This window comes from Micromys minutus (genome assembly GCF_963924665.1).
Source record: "Micromys minutus genome assembly, chromosome: 1".
In the NCBI taxonomy this organism is placed as follows: Eukaryota; Metazoa; Chordata; class Mammalia; order Rodentia; family Muridae; genus Micromys; species Micromys minutus.
This window is the reverse complement of record NC_137969.1, coordinates 111,563,778-111,587,916: the sequence shown is the minus strand read 5'-3', so window position 1 is coordinate 111,587,916 and position 24,139 is coordinate 111,563,778. Positions and strand designations below refer to the sequence as shown.

At 43.2% G+C, this 24,139-nt stretch overlaps 1 protein-coding gene across 3 annotated transcripts in view; it reads right to left on the bottom strand.

Annotated features, from left to right (window-relative positions):
- ADTRP (androgen dependent TFPI regulating protein) overlaps positions 1-24,139 on the bottom strand; it is a 79,673-nt gene that overhangs the window by 21,370 nt on the left and 34,164 nt on the right. For all 3 annotated transcript variants that reach the window (XM_080931154.1, XM_080931155.1, XM_080931156.1), the window contains exons 3-4: positions 23,966-24,100; positions 21,968-22,069 (exon numbers count right to left, since the gene is read on the bottom strand). In XM_080931154.1, coding sequence (XP_080787280.1) covers positions 21,968-22,069; positions 23,966-24,100 — 237 coding nt within the window. The remainder of the gene's footprint in view (positions 1-21,967; positions 22,070-23,965; positions 24,101-24,139) is intronic.

Below are 24,139 nucleotides of genomic sequence, written 5' to 3'. Positions count from 1 at the left end.
CTATAGGCCAGCCACAATTAAATGTTGTCCTTATAAGAGTGGCCTTGATCATGGTGTCTGTTCACAGCTGTAAAACCCTAACTAAGACAGTCACTATCTTTTCTTAAACTCTGTGCTCAAGTTCCCTACGTCCTCTTCCTGGTCACTCTGCACTCCCCCAAGACCCCTGTGCCCTCTCTTAGCACTGATACATCATCTACTTTTCCCTCTACTTCCCTATTCTTGTTGCCTCTTTCCCATTAGAGGAGGTTCAGTGACTCCTGGGTAAGTCCCAGCATTCCAGTTGATATTCTCCATGGCCTGCCTGGAGGTAGGTCTATGTTCCCATTCCCACCACAGGATGCTACAAGCTGAGAAGGTTCTTCCTGAGACTGAAGCAAGTTCTGTCTCCTAGGCCACTTAATATTCATGGCATTAATGAGGGAGGCCAAGAAACTATAAAGGGACAGGTGGAGAGTCTTTCTGCAGAGCCTGGAAAGGAACCCAGAGTAACATTCATAGGCATGAGCTTCTACGTAAGAGAAAACATGCCTGCAGGAAGAGTGGTACAGTCAACCTCACAGCTAGATAGTGAGAACTTCATCATGGCTGGAGATGGCATGCTAGGTCTTAAAATTATGTCTCAAGCACTTCAAGAAAGCCCACAAGCAAGTGAGGCTCCTGGGAAGAACCAACAGATGCTCACAACATGATCAAGTACACTGTAGGCTCAACCAATAGAACAGACATTTAGAACCAACATCCTTGTAGGAAGCTAGAAGACGCAAAGGCAACCCTTAGTCTATCATAGGACTACCTGACCTACCTCATTGGACCAGGTAGAACCCTCTCTCCTACGGTTGCATTGAATATTTTTCTATCCCCCTACTCTTTAACTGTCTTCCACACTACTTCCACGACCTCTTGTATGGCTCCACTGGTCACACAGACACCTGAAGAGGCAGATAGGACATTCTCTAGATGGCTGCTGTAAGTTGATGAGAGATTGTTCTCAACAGAGGTGTTTTAGTAAGCATTTCATTTGACTTGCTTCATAGGCACTATGTCCCCCGGGCAACATCATTTCCTCTCCAGTACCCCTTACCACACCAGCAAACAACTCAAGACATAAAGACAGCTGGGTTCTTTGGAAGACAATGATGACGCAAGAACCACCCCATAAGCAGAAGTTTTGGGGCACAGTTGTGGGCCCTCCTCAAGGCAGATCCCGTGAGGGACCATTTCCACTTCTTTTTCCTTCCTCATGCACACCCATCACCCTAGTCTGAAAGAGTTCACTATCTGCTCTACATGGATGGCTGCTGCTCATTGGTGATTTTCTAAAGTGCACACCATAAGTGGATTTAGGATTAGTGCCTCTCTGTGAACATTCTTTTGAAATCTCAATGGACAGGAGGATGAATAAGAATTTGGGCTGGGAAATGTCCTCTTTTGCCATCCATCTAATGTGTTCTGCATCTACCCTTAATTTAAGCAAATGAAAAATAACATAAATGAATAAATTTGTCTTTATTTCAAACCTACCCTGTCACCCTAGGACCAGACTCCTTTTAAACTATTATGTGGGGGAAACTCTGAAAGCAACAGAGAGTGGTAGATGGCATGGAGTTGAGAACTTGGAGACCACAAGAAAAGAACATGTATTTGTTTAATTCAAAGGTATATGCTCATTGTTAGAGGCACATTGGGTCCAAATCTTTCTGTCTTAAAAAAAAAAAAAAAAAAAAAAAAAAAAAAAAAAAAAAAAAACTTGGGGATCTTTCTTCAATAGTTTTGGCCTCTAGCCAGATCTTCAGAAACCATTCATAATCATTACCAAATTGTGGTGGAATTGGTTGTTGTCCTGAAACAGATCTTTTAGATAACTACCTATATGAAACTACTTTTGAAATTATAAAGTCCTTTCTCTCTGGAAAAAAAAATATCAAACAAACAAAAGATGGCTAAATATGGTAGGTATCAGGATATCAAACTAAAGCTATTCAGTCTGACATTGGGTGTTAAAGAAATATTTATAGGGCTGGAGGGGTGGCTCAGTGGTTATTAGTACTGACTGCTCTTCCAGAGGTACTGAGTTCAAGTCCCAGCAACTACATGGTGGGTCATAACCATCTGTAATGAGATCTGATGCCCTCTTTCACACACCTTTTTCAGGTATGTCTGAAAATAACTACTTATATACTTATACTTATGTACTTATAATAAATAAACAAACAAACAAACAAACAAATAAATAAACCTTTAAAGAAAAAAAGTACTGGCCCTAGATTAATGGCATATATAGAAACAACAACAACAACAACAAAAAAAAAAATATTTAGATAAGGCAAAGAACTGGGAGTCATCAGAATATTAAAAAAGAAACACACAAAACACTTTTTGTAGCGTCACAGTAGAGAAGATATGAATAAGCATCTGGAATGACTAGAGTGAGGGACCACAGTGAAGTCAACACTTCTCAAGCTCTACATTATTGACATTGTAGAAAAGATCATCCTTGTGTTGGGTTCCCAGTGCATCGAAGGCTGTCAAGTACCATCGTTGGCTTGGACAAATCAGATGTCAGGAGCACAGTCACTACTCTCAATGTGACAATCAAAATTGCCTTCACATATTATCTGTCCCCTCGAGAGCAAACTCCACTGAAGTCAAGAGTTAATTTGATGGAGTAGTGGGTCATATGTAATGAGCATTAGGACCTGGGAATAGATTCTCCAGCATCCATGTAAAAAGTGGGGTACAGCAGCATGATCCCAGTGCTGTGTTGAGACAGGAGGATCCCTGGGACTTCCCCTCCAGTCAATCTAACCCCGTAAGAAAGCTCTAAGTTCAGTCAAGACCTTGCTTCAAAAAATAATGTAAAAAGTAATTGAGGAAGAAACCCCTGGGTCTCCACACATATGTATAAATATGCACATGTACACTCAGATGCACTCATGCACTTGTGCACACACACACACACCCCCCACAAAGACACAGCATCAAACTGACAGGGTACAGAGGCAAGAAGACTACGTTTCTCCTTGCATTCCCATGTTGATCATTCTTCCACAGTGAGCCCTGTCCTCCTTGCCCAGAGGACCATTGGTGTCAACCTCCTCTTTAGACATGGGCCATTGCCATACTGTCATTGCCAGTTGTCCTACAAATCCTGAAATTGACTTAAATCTCACTTGTGAGTATAAAATCTGGTGACCTATGTGCAGGTTAAATTGGTAGCAAGATCATTCTCAGGACCCTCCACACTCCTGAGTCACATGCAAATTCGCCTCTTGCAGACTTCACTGATGGGCAAAAATGTTCTATAATCAAGAGAAGATGCTAACATGCTGTGCTGTGTTTGCTGTGAAGGGAGACTGAGAAACTTAGCTGTGTAACACACAGAGAAAGGCACAGAAAGGACAGATCAGGGATGGCCATTCAGAGTCAAGATTAATACTGTTTTTCAACAATGAAGAGTAAGCCTGAAAAGGAAGCTGTCCTAGTCAGGGTTCCTATTCCTGCACAAACATCATGACCAAGAAGCAAGTTGGGGAGGAAAGGGTTTATTCAGCTTACACTTCCACATTGCTGTTCATCACCAAAGGAAGCCCAGACTGGACCTCAAGCAGGTCAGGAAGCAGGAGCTGATGCAGAGGCCATGGAGGGATGTTACTTACTGGCTTACTTCCCCTGGCTTGCTCAGCCTGCTTTCTTATAGAACCCTGGTCTACCAGCCCAGGGATGGCACCACCCACAATGGGCTCAACTCTCCCCCCTTGATCACTAGTTGAAAAAATGCCTTACAGCTGGATCTCATGGAGGCATTTCCTCAGCTGAGGCTCCTTTCTCTGTGATAACTCCACCTTGTGTCAAGTTGACACAAAACCAGCCAGTACAGAAGCCATGGAGGAGAACCAAGGGAGATGATATTTTCGAATCTGTTTTACTGTCATGAGGAGAAAGTTGAGAATGGCAATAGTTATAACCAGTTTAGAGCTCTGCAATGGGCCATGTAAGAAGTGGCTTTAGCCTCTAGCTCTAGAAGTTCTAGAAGGTGCCTGGGAATGCTACCTCCTTGGGTAGAATGGATAAGATATCAAAGGGATTGGCAAGGTCAATACTGGCTTTTTTTTTTTGTTTGTTTGTTTGTTTATTGAATGATTTAATTGGTTTACAAAGTCACTGAGCATAGTTCTGGGTTTCATAAATAGAATTTCTTTCAAACATGTCACATGCTCTGACCATATTTATTTCTACCACCCCATGTGCTTCCCTCCTGCCTCCCAGTGTTTCTTTCTTCCTCTGTCTCTTCTGCTTTCATGTCATATATGTGTATAGCTTTAATGTATGTAAAATTTAGGATCCACAATTAAGAAACTTATGCTACGCCTGTCTTTCCAAGTCTGGCTCATTTCACAAAACGTGATGACATCAGACAGTATCCATTTTTCTGATCGAATGACATTCTACAGCCCAGGTTTTTCTGGGATTCACTCTGTAGCCAAGACTGGTCATAAGTCCACAGAAACCCTCCTGTGCCAGCCTCCAGAGCGCTGGGGCTATATCCTTCATACTCAGCTCATTTCTCATTTTCTAGTGCGAGAGTCTCACAATATAACTCCAGACAGCCTTAAAACCACAATTCGAATTGTGGCTTCTGTCCTAAGCAATTAGAAAATGGCTCCAATTCCCAAGTTGGAAATCCCCGAATAGGCTTAGCAATGAAAATAAAATGCTCAGTTCTGGACATATCAACACAAATAAAGAAGGGAAGTTGTGACCATTAACAGTCGAAAGAATGCTATACAGTGAAGAAAGAGAGGAGCATCCATAAGACCACAAGGAAGCCAAACTCATCCCTGCAGAGTAAACATGGGGAAGCCTTAGATACTGCAAAAAGAAAAATGAGAGGAATGAATGCATGGCTTTCAATAATAACTCCATATTTAATGCGTTCAATTCTCCCATGAGCAGACTCTTTTTTTTTTTTTAAATAGACATCTCTATTTGTTACCCACAAGAAACATCCTCTATTTTAAAGACAAACACAACCCAGGAGTACAAAAAGGCTGGAAAAATGTGCTCCAAGGAAAGGCAACCCCAGAAATCAAGCAGATGCCACAGTAGTGTCATTGAACAAAATAGATTTCGAATCAAAATAAGAAGAGATAAAAAAAAAAAAAAAAAAGCCACCTCTTGATGGGAACAACCCATCAAGAGGCTTTATAATCCAAAACATGGATATAAGGAACTACGAGGTGACAAATTTCACCCAACCACTGTAATAACATAGACTAGCATCATCCAAGAACAGTGGGTCACACCCACACCTCACTCACCCATAGTAAAAGCATTCAGACAAAACATCAGCAAAGGAACTTCGGGGTTAAAACCAGCAGACCAAAAGATTTCACAGATGTGGACAGGATGTTTCATCTAAACATGGATACACATTCTTCTCTGAAGCCTGTGAAGCTCCCTAGAAGGAGTGCCTCAGCTCCTGGAAAGGGAATATGGCAGGGGCTCTAGTTGAAAAGGTGATCAATCAGAATCATAGAACCTAGGAAAACTCTTTTGGAGTAGTAAAACCTAAAAATACTGCTTGCATAGCTAAGTACCTACCATCCCACCTCAGCAGGGGCAGAAGGCTGCACCTAGATTTGTCTGGGAACTATTTTTTTCCTATCCTCTACTTTCGGTTTGACATCTCTTCATTGATTGGTCCTGTTTTTTGCCTTATTTGCATGCCAACCCATCCATCAGAATTCATTTGGCTCTATAAAGTTCAACCCAGAAGTCTTTTTTTCCCTAAAGATTTATTTATTTTATGTATGTGAGTACATTGTCACTGCCTTCAAACACACCAGAAGAGGGCATCAGATCCCATTACAGACGGTTGTGAGCCACCATGTGGTTGCTGGGAATTGAACTTAGGATCTCTGACCCAGCAGTTAGTGCTCTTAACTGCTGAGTCATTTTTCCAGCCCAACCCAAAAGTCTTATAGAGGCAATCTCATTTATACACAACAGAGGAGGAAATGTTTAGACCCCACTTCCTGGTGGAGTCCAGCCCTAAATCCTGGATTGTGCTGGGGGCCAGGATTCCAGAGGCTTGGCTTCCAGAGGCTCTCTAGAGAAGAAATACTGACTTCAAAATTCCCTGGAACAAGCAGATCAGAGGTTTGCTGCACCAGAGACTTCTGCTTCATACCGGCCTCCCACTGGTCCAGGCTCTTGGAACTTGGAAAAACCCAGCAGCCACACAGGCAGGGGGAGCCTTCAGAGCTTTGGCCGCAGAAGAGAATTTTTTCCTGAGCTGTCTCCAACCTTGAAATCAGCCTCATAGGGAAAGCCTGACGCGCCTGTTTCTCCTATGGCTGACCTGCTTTCTGTAGACCTGCTCTCGGCTGGCATCCCAAAGCCCTCTGAGATCTCACCAGCCCTAACTCCTAACAGTCTCCTTGGCACCTTGAAGCTTGCTGAGAGCACGAAGCTGTGATACTTTGTCACCTCTCTTGACTGGCGCACAGAGTCTGCAGACAGCACAGGCTGTGGTACCCACAGGCTCTCTTGGTTACATCCTCCTGCAACTGAGGATGGCAGAGTCCCTCTTTTGTCTGCTTAGTGTGTTCTTAGAGCGCGCAACCACATTGTCTTATATCAGATTTTCTGTTTTCTTTTCTCTTTTATTTCTCAGAACCACGAAGCTGTTATCTTTGCTGCTGAAACCCATCCCCAAGTCTGACAGTATGGTGATTCCTCAGTAGCCACAGAGGCCCGGCTACAGGACCCTTTTTGAATACCAAAATATTTGGATTTTCAAGTCCTTTGTCTAAAACAGTGGTTCTCAGCCTTCCTAATGCTGTGACTTTTAAAATACAGTTCCTCATATTGTAGTGGTCCTCCAACCATAACATTATTTCATTACTACTTCATAACTGTAATTTGGCTACTGTTATGAATCGTGATGTAAATATTTGATATGCAAGATATCTGATTTGTGGCCCCAAAAGTTGAGAACCCCTATCTAAAACATGGCAAATTTTTCTTTGGTTTTTACACTCTATGATTTGAGTGTGCATGCATGCATGCATGTTTACATGTGCAGTGGTGTACATGTTGGGTTAGAGAACAACTGGTGGGAACCAGTTCTCTACCATGTGAGACCTGGGCTGAGCTCAGGTTATAGAGCTTGGTGGCAATCACTTTCATTCAGAGCCTTCTGGCTGGCTCAAAAAACCATGGCATTTACTTAGAACCCGTGTAACCATCCTCCACACTTGACGTCACCCTTACAGTACATGATGTAAAGTCTATGTGAATAATTGCTATCCCCAGCGATGAAAGGATAACAAGATGAAAGTCTGAATATGATTGGCACATAAGCCTTTCCCCAGTTATTTCCAGTTATTAACTGAGTCTGTGGATTCCCAAACTGAAACACATTAGAAAATGTGTCCTACTAACGATTTCCCTGGATTCTTTCATCCAAGGTGTCTGTCTGTAGTGTCACACAAGTAGCCAAGGGAGAGTGCCCCCCCCCCCGCCTCTTAGCCCCTCATGAAACTTTTCCCCCTACTTCTTGAATCTGATGCTTCACTGTTCTTAAACTCCAAAAAACAGTAATTATCTCTTCAAACACTGCCTTTATCTCACGTTTTTGTTATTCCTCTACTTTATTCTAACTTTGGGAAATTTCCATTCCTTTCTTGTATGTAAGCCAAGCATTTGAAAAGATTTTTAAAAAAAATGTTTTATTCAATATTTGAGGTGTCTTTTTCGTAATGAGAGTTCTTCCTTTCGGGGTCACTTTCTACCATGCTGCAGAGATGAAAGTCACTTTGGGCTCTGATTCTTCTGAATATGGGTACCATTTTCTATACGTTAAGAAAAGTCATCATTATTCTGTAGGTTAACTTTAAAAATGTAAATTAATGGCGGTTCAGTGGGAAGGTGCTTTAAGTCTGAGGAGCTGAGTTTGCATCCCCTGAACTCATACAAAGCCAGACATGGCAGCAGGTTCTTGCAATCTCTGCACTCATTCAATGAAATGGGGAGACAGGAATTTTAGAGACTTTCTCACAAGTAAACGTGTATAATAAGCACATAAACACACATATAAAAAACATGTTATGTGTGCTAGAGGGTATATGCACTTATATGTATGGGTATGCTTGTACACATCTGGACATATGTTCAGTCAGGTCTCAGCAACAGCTACCTGTGATTTCACTCTCCATCTTTGATTATCTATCTGTCTGTCCAGTAACTATTTACTTACTTATCAAGACAAGAGCTCTCATTTCAGCTACAGTGGCTGGCCAGTGAGCCCAAGGGACCTGCCCGCCTCTGTCCCCTCCCTTTCCTCAGCCACCTGGGTTACAGAATTTGCAGCCATACCACCTAGAATTCTACAGGTGTTCTAGGGGATTTGAACTCAGGTCCTCAGTGCTTGCACAATACCTCACCCACTGAGTCACCTCCCCAGTTCCATATACAACATTTCATTTGCTTTCAGTAACATTTCTGAGACTTTAAAGGAGGTCAACATACTTTCCTTGTTCTTAGGAACCCAACACTCAGACACATTTTTAACAACTTTCTTGAAACCTGACAAGACACTGGCAAGAAATAGGATCCTGTTGTGGTTTGTAAAAATCTTTCCCCATAGGCTCATGTGAACATGTAACCTCATTTGGGAAGGTTATGGAACTTTTAGGGGGTGGAACTCAAGGAAAAAGACACCGAAAACAAACCTTGGGGTTTTATACCCATGGTCCACTTCCTGTTTATTCTTTGCTACCTGGCTGACAATGAAGGTGACCAGCTGTCCTCTTGTCCCTCCCATCATGCCTTCCCCACCACGATGTCAAATGTCCCCTCACACTGGAAGCCCTAATACACCTTTGTTCCCTTAAATTGGCTTCAGTTAGGTATTTGGTTACAGCAATGAGAAAAGCAACTAAAACAGATCAAAATCATGGTTTCCTGGTACTCGCCTTTTTCCCCCCATGAAATCAAAAATAAACTTGTACATGCTTGATATATAGAGGCTTAGACACAGACGGATTGCTTTCATTGACCTGGACATAAGGTTTAGCGAGTGACTGAACTTCAATGTTTTCAATCCTAGTGATTTATCCTTTTCAACCTCTTAGTCCAAATATACATTTAACACACGTGGAGGGACATTTGTAAAAATGGAAATCCATTTACCACATAGGCCATTTCCTAATGGCTTCTATATAACAATGCCCCCACATTTACCTCATATTCTAGAGCCTCAATACAAATGGGGGGGGGTTGGAAGCTAAGCTTACAGTTTCTGTGCTCACAATGACAATTTAATGCTACCAACTCTGACACTGGATTATGAAGTATTATTTTAAAATATGTCAGTATAACTGTGCATATTAATTAAAATGTTCCCACATATAAGCCTTGAACTCGACTCCCTGTGCTGATTGGAGACAAAAGGCCTTTATTAAATGCTATTTGACAGGCTAAGTGTTTTAATATCTCTGCCAATCATTCCTACCAAAGAATACTCATTGTTGAGTATGAATAGGTAAGAAAGAGAATCTCAAGGTAGGATTATGTGCTAGGGTCATGTGACTTGACGAAACAAGACAAGCAATAGTGGCTCTGCCAGCAGGAGTCCCTGTCTGGCTCCTTCCCCAGTGGGACAGTTGGCATTACTGTTTTCTTTGGGTTAAGACCGTCACAGTTTGATACTTGATTCTTTATTTGTTTACCCCATACCTTCAGGTTTTGCACTAATGGAGTACTGGATACTAATGTCTAGAGTCCTTTTTAGCTGCCCGTGGCTGTTAAAAGGTTACAGGTATACACTCGGCTCTCTAAAGAATTCCTGAGCTAAGAAGAGAATTCATAACTGGAACAGTTCTTACACTTCTCCACTCTGATGTACACTCCTGACTTTCCCATGGCTTAGCATGCTTAAGCTTCTGAAAGACCAGATCTTGGGTTCAGACTCCATCCATCTTAGAAAACCTGATCTGAGATTGAACTCAAGTTAATTAACAGGCCAGTACCTAGCACCAGTTTCTAGGCTACCCCCTACCCCCATTCCCAACAAGACCCTCCCCTGGCACCAGTTTCAAAGTTATTTCCCAACAAATCTGCACCTCCAGGGTTACAAGCCCGCCCCTGGCACTTCACTTCCTGACATCCATCCACCAATCAGAAGAAAAGCAGAAGTTAAGTTTGTGGTTTGGCTCCCAGCACCAGCCAATTATGTTAAAGGCCATAATCCTCCCTCCCCCAATCAGATTTGTACCAGGCTAGATACCCACCCCCTCTTGCCTCTAAATGCTTGCCTGAAACTGGGCTCAGGGCCCCCTCCTGTTCTCCTGTGTCAGAGACTGTGTCCCAAACTCAAGCTTGAATAAAGGGACCCTAATGTGACTGCATCGGATTCTGCTCCTTGGTGATCTTTTTGGGGTCCAGGAACGTTTCCTGGCACAACACTTCCTGGAGAAAGTTCCGACCCCTCTCCTCACTCCTCTTCAGCTTTGTTTGAACCAAATATTTTAGAAATGGGCGGATCCAGCAAATAGGTGAATATAGTGGGAGACGAAAAAACCGGACAGATGTCTTAGCCTGCTTAGCTTCACTGTAGCAGAGTACCAGAGTCGGTGTAACTTCTAAAGAAGCGTATTTCTTACAGTGCTGGAGTCTGGGGTATCCAGTATCGAAAGCTCTGCATCTGGTGAGGGTCTTCTTGCTGTATCATGCTTCGAAAAGTAGATGCTCCCGTGGTGAAGGGCAGAGAAAGGAAAGCCAGACTAATCTTTTCATGAGGGACCCATTCTCACAGCTTACTTAATGATGCTCTTATTAAATCCAATTGATGTGTTTATGAAGAAGTGCACCTTCATGACCTCATCACCTCTTAAGGTCCCGCCTCTCAATTCTGCTGCACTGGAAACTGTTTCCAACACGGGACTTAGGGGCAACATTCAAACCGCAGCACTAGTGGAGCAGCGATGTCAATAGAGTAGTAGAGATTTTGGCAGGAATGGCAAAACAAGGACATGCGCGATGTTTGAGTCATGGTGGGAGAACCGGTGGAGAGGAAGAGTTGGAAATTAGAAAACCGAGGTCACAAAGCATGAAGAAATGAGACTTCATGCAGGAGCTGGAAGCCTCTGGCAATTTTAGTAGACCATCCAGGAGGCTACTGGGTAATGCCCAGCAGGATTATTCTACTGGCTGGTAATCCACCCGGAGGAGGGGAGGAGGTAGAATTCCCAATTAAGCACATGTGGTGTGTGATGGGCAGAGGAGGTGAAGAGGCAAGGGATGAGCGCTGTGGGGGATGGGTGAGGAGCTGGCAGCAGCTACTTACAAGACTGGGCCTCTGCAATAGCCCTACCCCCACCCCACCACCAGTGGCAGCTTGTGGTGGGAGGGTTTTTGGGCACCGAGAATGAACTGGCTGCTTAACAGGAAGGGGGTTGGGCGTCCGTTTAAGTCGGCCTGGGGAGTCTACCCAGGCCACACACCAGGCGGCGGATTATGGGTATTTTCATTTGTTTCCAGATTATGGTACTTTTGGTCTCTCCTACCTACTTAGCATTTTATTTTTGTCTGTTGGTATTTCAGAGAGGTTCGGGATCTGCTGTTTCAAGTGTCTGCCTCCTGGTAGTCTCCAGCGAAGTCATTCTTCCTTTTGGGGTATTATACTCGGTTGCTGGTTGCCATGGAAGTGGGAGCTGGCTGATTCACACAGGAGGGAGGCGGGGCCCACTAGCAAGCCCTCAAGCACACTGGATGATTTCAATTACTTAAATCTCCGCAGCGTCTCAGAAGACATCTACGTGTCTTTTGATGACGTTTGAAAACCTTTGACCTTGATTTAGAAATTGAGATTCATTTTTTAAAATCGGTGACCTGTATAAAAGCAGGCTATTGATAAAGAACTAAGAATAAATGGAACTTTGAAAGCAGGCTACTCCAACACAAATTGGAACGTCTCTGAATTAGGATTAAAAGAAAGAAAATAAAACCAACAACAAAACCAGGGAAGCTGATGTCATCCTAGCTCTCCAGAAATGAAGAAAACAGGCCTCGTGAAAGTCTGGTTGATTCTCCTTACTAGAAGCCTGCAGTGGATGAAAATTCTGAGGCAGGTCACTGTTAGATGCCCCCCAGTATGGCGCTGTTGTGCAAGTAACTGTTGCCAAAGCCAAGATTAGTTTCTGGTTTCCCTGCTGGGCTTTTAAGTGTTCATCTGCCTTCTCAAGGTCTCTCTGGTAAATGAATAAAGACAGAGTGACCCCCCTCCTTCGGTGAGGAAGTCAGGAAGATGGTGACAGTGTTTCTAAGCAACGCTCAACCCATAACCACACCCCTGTAATTAGGCCTGACATCCTGTCCAAATAAGGGGCGTGGTTAATAGCCTTGCTTCTCTGTGCTGGGGCTCCCTAAACACAGTTTGGGGCTCTTCCCTATGCTGTGTCCACAGGAGTGTGCAGTCATCACCAATGCCCACTGTCATTGGAGTCACAGAAGTTGTATCCCCCCTCCCCCACTATTTTTTTTTTTTTTTGCTCACAATGTAAACACAATGGCTATGCTTTGAATATGACCTCCTCTTGCCAAAACTCCTGCTGAAACTTTGTTCCCAACCTAGCAGTGTTGGAGCCCTTGAGAAGGATTCAAGACTTTCCCAAGTAACTGGACTGGCTCTTGCACAGGTGCATTAGTCTGCTCTTTGTAATGATGGAATCATCACAAGTTCACATAAAGTATCCAGCCTGCCCCCTTCTGTCTGCTGGGCTGCCAAATTCTCATGTAGACCTATCATCTAATGCCACCCACATACTATGGCACGAGGCCTTCACCAGGTACAACCACCAAATCTTGAGCTTCCCAGTCTTCAAGACTGTTGAACTGAATAAACTCCTTTTATTTGTTTAATCTCTAGTACTCTGTCATAACGAGGGAAAGTGGACTAAGACACTAATCTAGAGTAGAAAATGGCCAGAAAACATTTTAGAATTTCATGACAAAAATTGGGATCAGAAGTAATGTGATATGGTTGACCCCGACCTTATGACTCAAGGACACTTCAAACCTCCAATAAGTGACACATTAAAAATGCATGAGGGCCGAAGGGGTGACTGGAGAGATGGCTCCGTGGTGTGAAGACCCACGTGTGAGTCTCCAGAACATGTGGACAAGTGTGACAGGGAAGAGCCCTTCTGCAATCCTAGCATTTTCAGAAGATGTGAGGCAGAGATTCACATCTAGCTGCAGAACCCACTAGCTGAACAAGACACTGAGAACGGACCCCAAAGACCTCTGAGGCTTTGCAGGCAGAGCACAGCACATGTATTCACAAAATTCACAGCAGCACACACACGCACAGAAACAGAGACAGACAGAGAGAAAAATGAGGGGGGAGGACAATACCCCAGTGGACCAGGGAAAACCACACTGAGGATTTGTTTACTTCTTACACTCTATGCAAATCTATAACTATCTGAAAAATAGCTTAATTAAGAACAAATGAAGCAATAAAGGAAAACCATGCATACTGTAGGTGTTGCATATTTGCATATACAGATTGTGCAGGGCAGGGAAACCAGCCCTTCTGTCTAGTGATTGATATGCCTCAAAGAAAAGCTGTATTAAGTTTTAAACTGTCAGAGAAAACTGATGCCTATGGTTCAGGGTCGTGAGCTGGATCTAGCTTGTCACAGTTCAGCTTCCTCTTCTGTTCCCCTGCAAGGTGTTTAGCACGGGGAACTGGAAACATTTTTGTTCCGATTCTACACCCATATGTGTGTCTCCAGAGAGCAGGGCGTGATGAATCACCACTGTTGGTACTGGCTCGCACTGTGAGGTCACCATCTGAATATAAGCAAATGTTCACAAGCACCATGCTTGCCTAAGAATAGAGTCAAGACTGCTATTTTAAGAATGTTATACAAATAGATTTTCAACCTCTTGTTCTTTTCTCTGGGTTTAATAAGATTTAATGTGAGACAAAAATAATGTAGTGTCTTTTCCTGGAATTCTCACTAGGAAAGAGATTTGGGGAAAGCTTCTGACTTGGCTACCTGGTCTGGTGAGATTTCCCCATTACAGCTAACCACATATGTTCACAACAGCTCCTGAATAACACCACTAAAAATGTTATTGATACTCATGGGCATGAACAGTTCTAAGCTCAAAACTGCTTATCCATCTCCTTTGACTGCAAGATAACCAACCAACAACCAACATCAATAAAACACGTTCTTAGCATTAAGCATGTACTACCTATGCACCTCTCTAGCCCCAGCTCCAACTCCAAGTATCTCATGTTCTAGAATTGAGATCTACTGCTGAGCTACACTAGCACCCCCTTCTTTATTTAATTCCTCAGTTCCTGCCAGGTCAAATAGTTTCCACTTGGTATTTTTCTTGGGGTCTTAAGACACATACTTCAATCTGACCAATGTCCCTTCAGCAGAGAAGGTATAGAGGCACGCGGGATGGACAAGGCAGCTTCTTCACTAGTAGGATGCTATGAAAGGTTCCTGTTCTTAACAAGCAACAGTTCCCTCTACTGAGCAAGGGGCTGGTGGGGGAAGGAAGGAAAGAAGGCAAGTGGAAAAAATAAAAAGGAAAAGCAAGGAACTGACATTATCAACATATAAGCACGTGGTTATTGATATCGCTCAAGATCCGATTTTCTCCTTCCTAGGCCAGCTTCTTTGTCTTCCGTCACCACTGTCTCACCTGTGTTCTAGTGTCACTGTCAAATTATATAGTACCTCATCGTCTTTACATGAGAGCAGCGTGTGAGTCTTTAAAATGACAGTATGTGACCCCAGGTCTCTAACCGCATGCTTAAATAACATCGCTACCTTTGTCTAGCTGAATGAACAGAATCCCGTATCCTTTTCAGTGTTTGGAGGAGCTTTGCAACCTGGAAAAAGTATATGCAGTAAGGGTGTTGCCATTATAAATCGTAGTAACTAAATGATGCTCCCCAAAGATATCTACACCCCATTTTTTGGAAGCCTTCCTTGGAAATGTTAGTTTACATGGTCAAAGGGCTTTGATGATTGTTATGAGTTGAGTACTATTTCAATTTGTCCCTCAAGGCTTTATATGTTCGAAATTTGGTCCCATGCATGGCAGTGTAGAAAATGGAGGGACCTTTAAGAAGTAGAGCCTAGAAAGCAGAGGGTCCTATGTCATTGGAGGTTCTGCCCTTGGGAGAATTAAGGCAGATCTCTCCAGAGCAAGTGACTCTAAAGGCCTGGGATGACTGCTGACTCCCTCTGTGGCTTCCAGTGAATGATGTAATCTACTTCTGCACACACATCCATCATTTTCCATGGAGCTTCACCCAGAGCCATCAGTGGCTGACATGTCCAAGATGGATCTACTTTACTCTTTAGGATTTACCAACTGGTACTTAGCCCAAACATCTCCAACAGAGCTTATGAGTGGGAGAGAGAAATCTGAGTCAATGCCTGTAGGTTATATAGCTGTATCTCTGGTGCCTCAGACAATGTCAGTCAAGAATCATATGCCAATACCAGAGCATGTTACCATGTAAATCAGTGTTAATGTTTACTTTTCTTCTTCTCTTCTCCTCTGCTCTTCTTACCCCCCACCTCGCTCGCGTGTGCATGTGTGTGCATATGTGTGTGTGTGTGTGTGTGCATGCAGGCTCAGTCAGGATTCAAAATCACTGGATGCCAACACTCTTGTCAAATGTTGCTCACACCATCTGTGAACTTTCTTCACTATAGCAAAGCATGGGAAAAACACAATTTAAAGGATGGAGGATTGACTTGGGTTTATGTTTTAGTCCTTGGTGATGAAGCAGAGCATCATGGTGGAAAGTTGGGGGAGGAGAGACAGGACAAAGCTGCTTTCCTCATAGCAGCCAGAAAGCATGAGAACCAAAAGTCGTATCCAGGGACAGGAGACATTCTCCAAAGGCACACTCCCCTGGCCCCCTGCCTCTAAATCTATCTCCTAACAGCCATGAATGTATGAATCTCGTGATCCAGCCACTCCTCAGTAGCACCAGAACTGAGGGCCAATCTATCAATCCATCAACACATGTGCCCTCTAAAGGGACACTTGCTAGTTTAACCTTAACGACACCACCCACATAACAGGGCTTAATAATTACTTTCAAATGAACAAAGGACAGCAGAGCCGGTAACAGAAGCTGAACTAGGTCCTTCCTCTAATGCAAAGTGCCAGCTTCCTTTAATTGGAGGTTGTGTCTAAGGTCCCATTCATGCCTGCTGAGTTTGACGGGTCTCAAACTGTGGTTGTGGATACAGAGAAACATGATGGGTCCTGGCTGGGATTCTTATATTTTACATGATAATGACTTCCATTTATGCTGCCTTTGGCTGTTTTTAAAGTATTTGGGCCCAAGCTAGATAATTATGCATGCTTTTCAAATGCAGCAAAGCTTAAGAGAAACTCTGATCTATTCCATTCCTCTTTCCAACTTGAACAATTCAGGTTGATTTCCAGAGAAATCCTTTCTCCTGCTTCCCTCCCATGCAGGGTAGGGTCATTATTTCTCAGTTACTGAATCCTCTTCCTGCTATTTAAATCTGTCTGCTCTGGTTCTATCTTTAGTAAGCATTTAGATAAGACCTGAGGAGTTAATGCTTTCCTGGCAAACCCAGAAGTATGAATACTCTGTTCTGTTTCTTCCTTTACGAAGGCCAGAGACGTTCTGCTCAGCAATAACAGAGCCGAGTTGATCTACTTCACCCAAGGCAGCCAGACTCTCGCAGCTCAGGCAGTCTGTCCACAGTGGTGGATGCTAAGGGACAGGAAAATGTCCATTGTACACACAGTGACAGTACACAATGACAGAAGGGTCCTAAGGAGCCAAAAATCTCCAGTGAGTCAGAAGCATTGGGCAGGAAGAGCCCAAACTAAATTAGCTCCAAAGCATCTAGAAACATACAATGTCAGAAGGGTGTGCCACAAAACTGGGGACAGCATCACGAGGTGGGGGATGAGGGTGCCATAAACCTGGGGACAACATCACAGGCAACGATAAGAAAACAGTTGCAAGAAGAAAGCTAGCATCAGGTCAGCCGGAGGGATACTGTCAAGTAAGAGACCTTGCCAGGATATGGTGCTGCTGATGCTGCCTTTGTTCTGTGGCAGAAAGGCACAGTAGCGCAGGGCAGGAATCACTCCAGGGAATAGTTTGTCTCACACAGAAGCATTTAGGCCAAATGTCCAGGAGATTACCCATCATCCCCCATGTTCCAGTTTCCCAGCCCTGAATCATCTTTTTGGGTTGTCTTCCATGGGCACTGGCAACATGGGAAGTGTTAACAACTTGGCCTGTAAGCAACTCAGCTTCCCATTGCAATAACAAATGCCCGAGACAGCAGCTTGTGAAGATAAAAAGGCTAATTGGGGCTCACAGCTTCACAAGGTTCTTTCCATGATCATTTCATGCCATTGCTTTTTAGACCCATGGAGAAGTAGATAGCAGACCAGGGAGCATGGAAAGACAAAAACCAAACCAAACCAAGCAAACCAACAAACCACCTCTTAATCTACCTCATGGTCAGAAGAGGACAGAAGCTGGACTTGCACGGTCCCTTCTAAAAGCATTGTCAGAAGTAACCTTAAGGCCTCTGAATAGTATCCATCTCCTCTTCATTGTTCCTTACTTTCCAACAGGAAGGGCCTAGAGACCCAGGCTTTCATATTCAGGACTTTGGAGACCATTCCACATATGAACTATAGCACCACATACCTACCTCTCCCCACCCTTGTGATTAGCTAGATGGGCCCCAGGAATCTTCCCATCTTTGCCTTCCAAGCCCTAGGTTACAGGCATGTGCTGCAGCACCCACCTTTTACAATATGGGTCTGGGGAACCAACTGGATTCTCATGCTTGTGTGGCAAACATTGTACTGGCTAAGTTATTTCTCCATCCTTATGTAATATTTTTGAAATTTTTGTTGGGGGTATATATATATATTTCCCCCATGGATGTGTATATGTGAGCATACATGTGTAAGCACATGTATGTGGAAGCTAGAGGTCCATGTTAGGCCATCTTTTTTATGCATGTTCTATTTGTCTTTGTCTTGGGGACAAAAAGCAACTTGGGGAGAAATATCTTATTTGGTTTATACTTCTACATCATTATTTATCATCAAAGAAAGTCAGGACAGGAACTCAAGCAAGACAGGATCCCAAAGGCAGGAGCTGATGCTGAAGCCATAGAGGGGTGCTGCATACTGACTTGTTCCTCATGGCTCCCTCAGATTACTTTCTTATAGAACCTAAGACCATCAACCCACCTACAATAGGCTGGGATCTCCTGCACCAATCACCAATCAAGAAAAGAATTTGTAGGCATGCCTACAGCGCAGTCTTATGGAAGCATATTCCCAGTCAATGTTCCCTCCTCTCAGATGTCTCTGTCTATAGCTTTTGTCAAGTTGACCTAAAACTAGCCAGCACACCACCTCATTTTAAAAAATAGTCTTTCACAGAACCTTATCAATTCAGTTAGGTTGGTTAGCCAATGAGCTCAAAGAAACTCACTAGTTTCTGTTTCCCCAACACTAGCTATACAGGAACACCCACTGTGCCTGGCTTTTATGTGGGAATGAGGGATGGAACGCATATCTCTGTTTTTGTCCAGTAAGAACCTTACCAACTGAGCAATCTTGCTATCCCTTAACCAACCACTGTTTTGTAGGTGCAGCGTCCTTGAAGCATCAGGGTAAAAGACTTAATAGTAAGGACAGAAAATAACCAGAGTAGGCAAGAGCCTGGAGTAAGGGATGGAATACAGTCATGAAGACACTCCATTTGGAGCCAACACTGAGGAGAAGCAGGGTGTTGGGAGATAGTTCCATTAGGAAATTCCAAGTGGGTTTGCTAATTTTTTTTTTCTGCCGAGATGACACTGCAGAGATTTTCTCCAATTATGCAAAGAGAAACATGGAAACATTGGTGTCTAGCCCATGGCAGGCTTCCTTCCCCTCTTCTTCCCTAATCTAGAGCCCACTGCCCTTAACTCGGACCTGCTCTCCTCAAGGGATGGAGGTAACTTGGATAACAAAAGGTCAAGGAGTCAGAGTCTCTAACATCCCCCATCCCAGGTGGTACAAGGCACAAAAAAACCTTCAGCATCCCCACAGTACAGTATTTGCTTTTGCTGTTAATAATTGGCTCATGGCTGTGATGTACAGTATTATCCAGATTTTCACTTCCCAAATGATCAACCAACCATATGGCTGTTTACTTATCAAGGTCACTAGGATTGGGCATCACCATTGCAGCTAACTGGAGAAAATCCAAACTTCTCCGCAGACAGTGAGACTCAAAGTGGGAAGGAGCTGGTAGTCATTGTAGGAAAACCAGCTGAGCTCGCAAAGCCTGCAGAGTGTGCTTAGTAAGCATGTTTGGCTCCAGGTAAAATGAACTTTCAAGACTCTTTTAAACTATGGGAGTAGCATTCAGCTACAGTGGGTGCATGATTTCTGACTCCTTACTTTTCTCCAGGTTTTGGCTTTTTTGGCATAGAGACGAGGAGTCTAAGTGAAAATTCTCACTTTGTCACATTAATTAATCCCTTCATTTTCCAGTGAATGTAAAGCTGAGTCAAAGCCCAAGTTCTAGGTTTAACTAGTAAAAGGCAACAGCAAGTTTGTCTCATATTATTACGGGATTACTTCCCGAGAGGAGCCAGAGATGACAAGCTTGCTGGCTTCCAGGAAGATAACATAATAGTCTCTTGGCATTTTTATTTTTCTTTCATTTGTAAAACTCAAAGTTGTGACATTTATCTAAAGAAGTGAATTAAATTGTATTTAAGAAACACAATTTACATAGTATAATGTAAACATTTTAATGTAAACATTAAAAATGGGGAGTGGGGATGGCTCAAGTTGGTGAAGAGCTTTCACAAGCACAAGGGTCTAATCCTGGCTCCTAGGTACCCACATCATAGCTGGACAAGATGGCTCTGTGTGCAACCTCAGCACTGGGGGCTGAGGGTCTGAGAGGTCCCTGGAAACCCATTGACCAGACAGCACAACTAAATCAGTTAGCTCCGTGTTCTGTGAGAGAACCTGTCTCAAAAAATAAGGCAAAGAGTAACCAGTAGAGTCCGTATCAATATCTGGCCACCATAGGCGTGTGTGTGTGTACATGTGAGTGAACACACACAAACACAGGCACACATAGACACATAGACGCATAGATGCACATACACAAATACACACAGAGACATACAGAAACACACATACACGTACACACAAACACACATAGATGCATGCAGATCCAGACATACACATACATACATGCACACACAGATATATACCTACATATATACCAGCAGATAGATAACATACATACATACATACATACATACATACATACACACATACACGCAGACACAGGCACACAGATACACACATATGCACACATGCACATACAGACACACATACAGAGACACATAAACACACACACACACACTCACATACACTCCTGAATACCCAGATACATATATATGAAGACAAACACTCCACCCACATACTCACATTGGGAATATTCACTATGAAGGTAAACCAGAGGAATACTAACCAAAACCTAGCAACAAGACACTGAACGAGGAGATCACTTAACATATAGATTTGGATCTTGTCCACTAAATTAGATCAGAATCCAAAGCATAGTACTCAACCAGTGGTATCTTTCTCAGAAAAAAATATTTAAACAGTTTTTGTCTGAGTGCGGGGAGCATGGGGTAGTATTAGTGGGCAGAGAGGCATTTCCACACTGATTGTCATGAATTTGGAGACAGCAGGAGCTTCAAAAGGTCTCTGGGCAAACTTGGGGGTTTTAAGCCCTTATGGATTCTCCTTATTTTTACTTGTCTTGTTTTCTGGAATCTGAGGTCTTCCTTTTTAAACTGCCTGGTAATGTGGAAATGCATCTGTAAGTGTTGAGGAGCTGAGCCACGACTGCCCAGGGAGCCGTTTTGTACACAGCTCTAATGACCCAGGTTTAGCCCTGCAGTAAAGACCTGGACACCCTGCTGGCCCTGCTTGTCTGGCCCACAGCAGACTTTTCAGTCTCCAGTGACCTGAACATCTCAGAACAGGGTCCACTTTCTGTTTAACTCCTTAAAAACATTGGAATCAATGAAAAAAATGCATGACTGGATAAAACAGACTGGAATATTTAAAGACTAGTCCTGTTGGTAATACGTAGTCCTGGAAAACCTTGGTGAGCAGTCACGACTTTTCCCTTTTTAGTGTATTATTTGGACATGGGTATAGATTTTGTTTAAACCTTCCTTTATTTCATTCCTGGAAATGAATTTCATTATTAGTCACGGGCAAAAGTCACTTCTTTTTCAGAACTGCCAAAGATCATTTTTCCTGGAAGCATGACTTTTTAATGACTTTCCTAAGCAACATAGCAATAGTTTATCTTTTCATCTCTGCTTCAGAAGACCCCCTGGGCTGCAATACTAGATTTTATTCATTTGCATCCTCAGTATCCTTTTGTTTAAAAAAATATTTTTATTTTGTGTATACAACTGTTTGCCTGCATGCATGGTTTACATATGTGCAAACCATGCATGGTTTACATATGTGCAAACCACGCATGCATTGCACACATGGAGGCTAGAGATAGCAGCAAATCCCCTAGAATGGTAGAAATGGACAGTTGTGAGCCACCAGGTAGGTTCCGGGAAGAAAACTGAACCCCAGGCCTCTGGAAAACCAACAGGTACTTTTAGCCACTGAGCCATCTCTCTCTCTCTCTAGCACCCCTCAGGATGCTTTTTGAATAGTGATAGGGTAGAAAGACAGGAGTAAACTGGGGCATGGGGGAGGGACATTGAAGAACAGTTTGGAAACATACACAGGTACTTCAGGGTTCAGTATAGAAGCTGCTGACTTTGGAGTTCATTCATTTTCTCCCACTCACCATTGCGTGGTTAAGCCATGCTGGAAAGAAATCATCCAAGCCCTTGGGGTAAACAAGGCTCCGGTCATAGTGAAAGAGGGTCCAGAATACCAAGAATACAAACTGGAAAGAAAACACAAACATACGAGGATTAGCTTTGTTTTCCAGCAGAGGTTTATAAGCCAACAAAAGAAACTGCAACTTTAAACTTGATGGCAGTTTGAAGGATATCATACATTTTATAGACATAAAATGAAGGGGAACATGCTTACTGTACAACAGTTGGATCCTGGCTCTCTGGGGACTCTTCAGTGAGGGCTATGTGTTAGAAAGCAACGATGATGACCATTGTGACAGGCAGAGAAGACATGAATAGAAAAGATGGTGAAAGAGATGGTTCAGGGGTTAAGAGCACTGACTGCTCTTCCAGAGGTCCTGAGTTCAATTTCCAGAAAACACATGGTGACTCACAACCATCTCTAATGGATCTGATGCCCTCTTTTGGGGTATCTGAAGATAGCTACAGTGTACTCACATATATAATGTAAATAAGTACATCTCGTTTTTAAAAAGTCACTGTTTAAGATGCAAGCCCCACTGTCATCAATGTGTGTGCCTATGTGTGTGTGTATGTGTTTATGTATATATAAAGTTAAGCATATACATATACATATACGTACTTGCCCGGTCCTCTCTTTAAGTAGTCTAAGCATTAGATCATTTATAAGCTAATAAAGTGGGAGTTGGATCTCTCCATTGCTTAGAACTTCGGGTTTATTTGCCTGTGCTGTGCCTGTTTGTATGTCCTGTCAAGTGTCTGCCCTCCGTGTTCTGTGCTGAGCTGAAGGAGCAGGCTTAGTTTCTCCCGTCACTCTCCCTTCTGAACACGCATAGGCTCGATTTGCAAGAGAAATGAACAGACTCCACTGTTCCTTTTAAAACCTTGAACTTGAAGAGATTTTCTGCAAGTGGAGGTGGAGACATTGCACAAAGAAACCTGAGATGCTGAGCACTTGCTGAGCTCCAGCAGAGGCTGAGAGTTCCAGTCTGCATTTAGTTTAGAAGTCTCAGAGCCACAGAAAGCACTGGCAGGAGGGATGAGGCGGCCATTTCTAATCCCAGGCCCTGCTGTGCAGCGAGCACGTGTGACCTCGGTCTGCTTCAGTCCTAGCTAACAAATGAAGGCACGGACAATGGATGGCCATGTGGCAGCACCAGAAAACAAGCTTCTGCTTGTACACAGCTTGCTTTGCCTGATTCCTGTCCTCTGGACACAGCGAATGAAGCAGCCTCCCTGTTCTCTGCATGGGGCTGTCATTCGGTCTTAATGTGTCTTTCTGTGGCTCAACTGTGTGTGGGGTCTTATGTCTTTTATTTTTTATCAGTTTTGTATGTGACAGCTTGTACAGAAAGGGAAGTAGATCCTTTCCCACCTAGGACTCCCTTCCTGTTATCATGATGGAAGCAAAGCTGCCCCATTAACACAGTCATCCCTTAGCATTCACAAGGATACTGCAATTCACAGATGCTCCAGTTCTCTATATGTAATGGAATCATATTTACATAGGAGCTATATACATCCCTTGTATGTGTTGAACCACCTAGAGACTGCTTATAATGTCCAGTATGATATAAACATTACATCATTATTACATGTCTTTCTAGTTTGACTTTTATTCATTTGTCAAATACTTTTGATCTGCACTCGGTTGAATTTGTGGGTGCAAACTCACAAACATGTAGAGCTGGTTTTATTTTGATTATGCTTCCCCACCAGGCAACAACAAGTCCCATGCACAAAACCTTCACACCAAACTAGAAAGTTAATGATAAGCTCGCTTGCTATGAAGCCCACTCCCTGATGATGCTGGCCAATGCAGTCAGTCCAGAGATGGACACTTTGTGGAAATGTAGATGCTCTGGTTATAGCAATAAGTCTCCGGACCACCTTATTGTTCCAAGAGAAGTATTCATCCATTGCAAGTGACGATGATGCTGGATACAGATTTAGGAACTTACTGTGGATATAGGAAAAGCCAGTGTGGTGAAAAGCAGATCTCTGAAGGATGTGATGAACTTGATGTCTTTCCTTCCAACGACTCTCTTCAGCACATCATCCAGGCAAGCGACCCCAAAGAAAATGGCCTGCAAGAGCTAAATTCATTACAATAAATGAGCATCTTCATTGGCTTT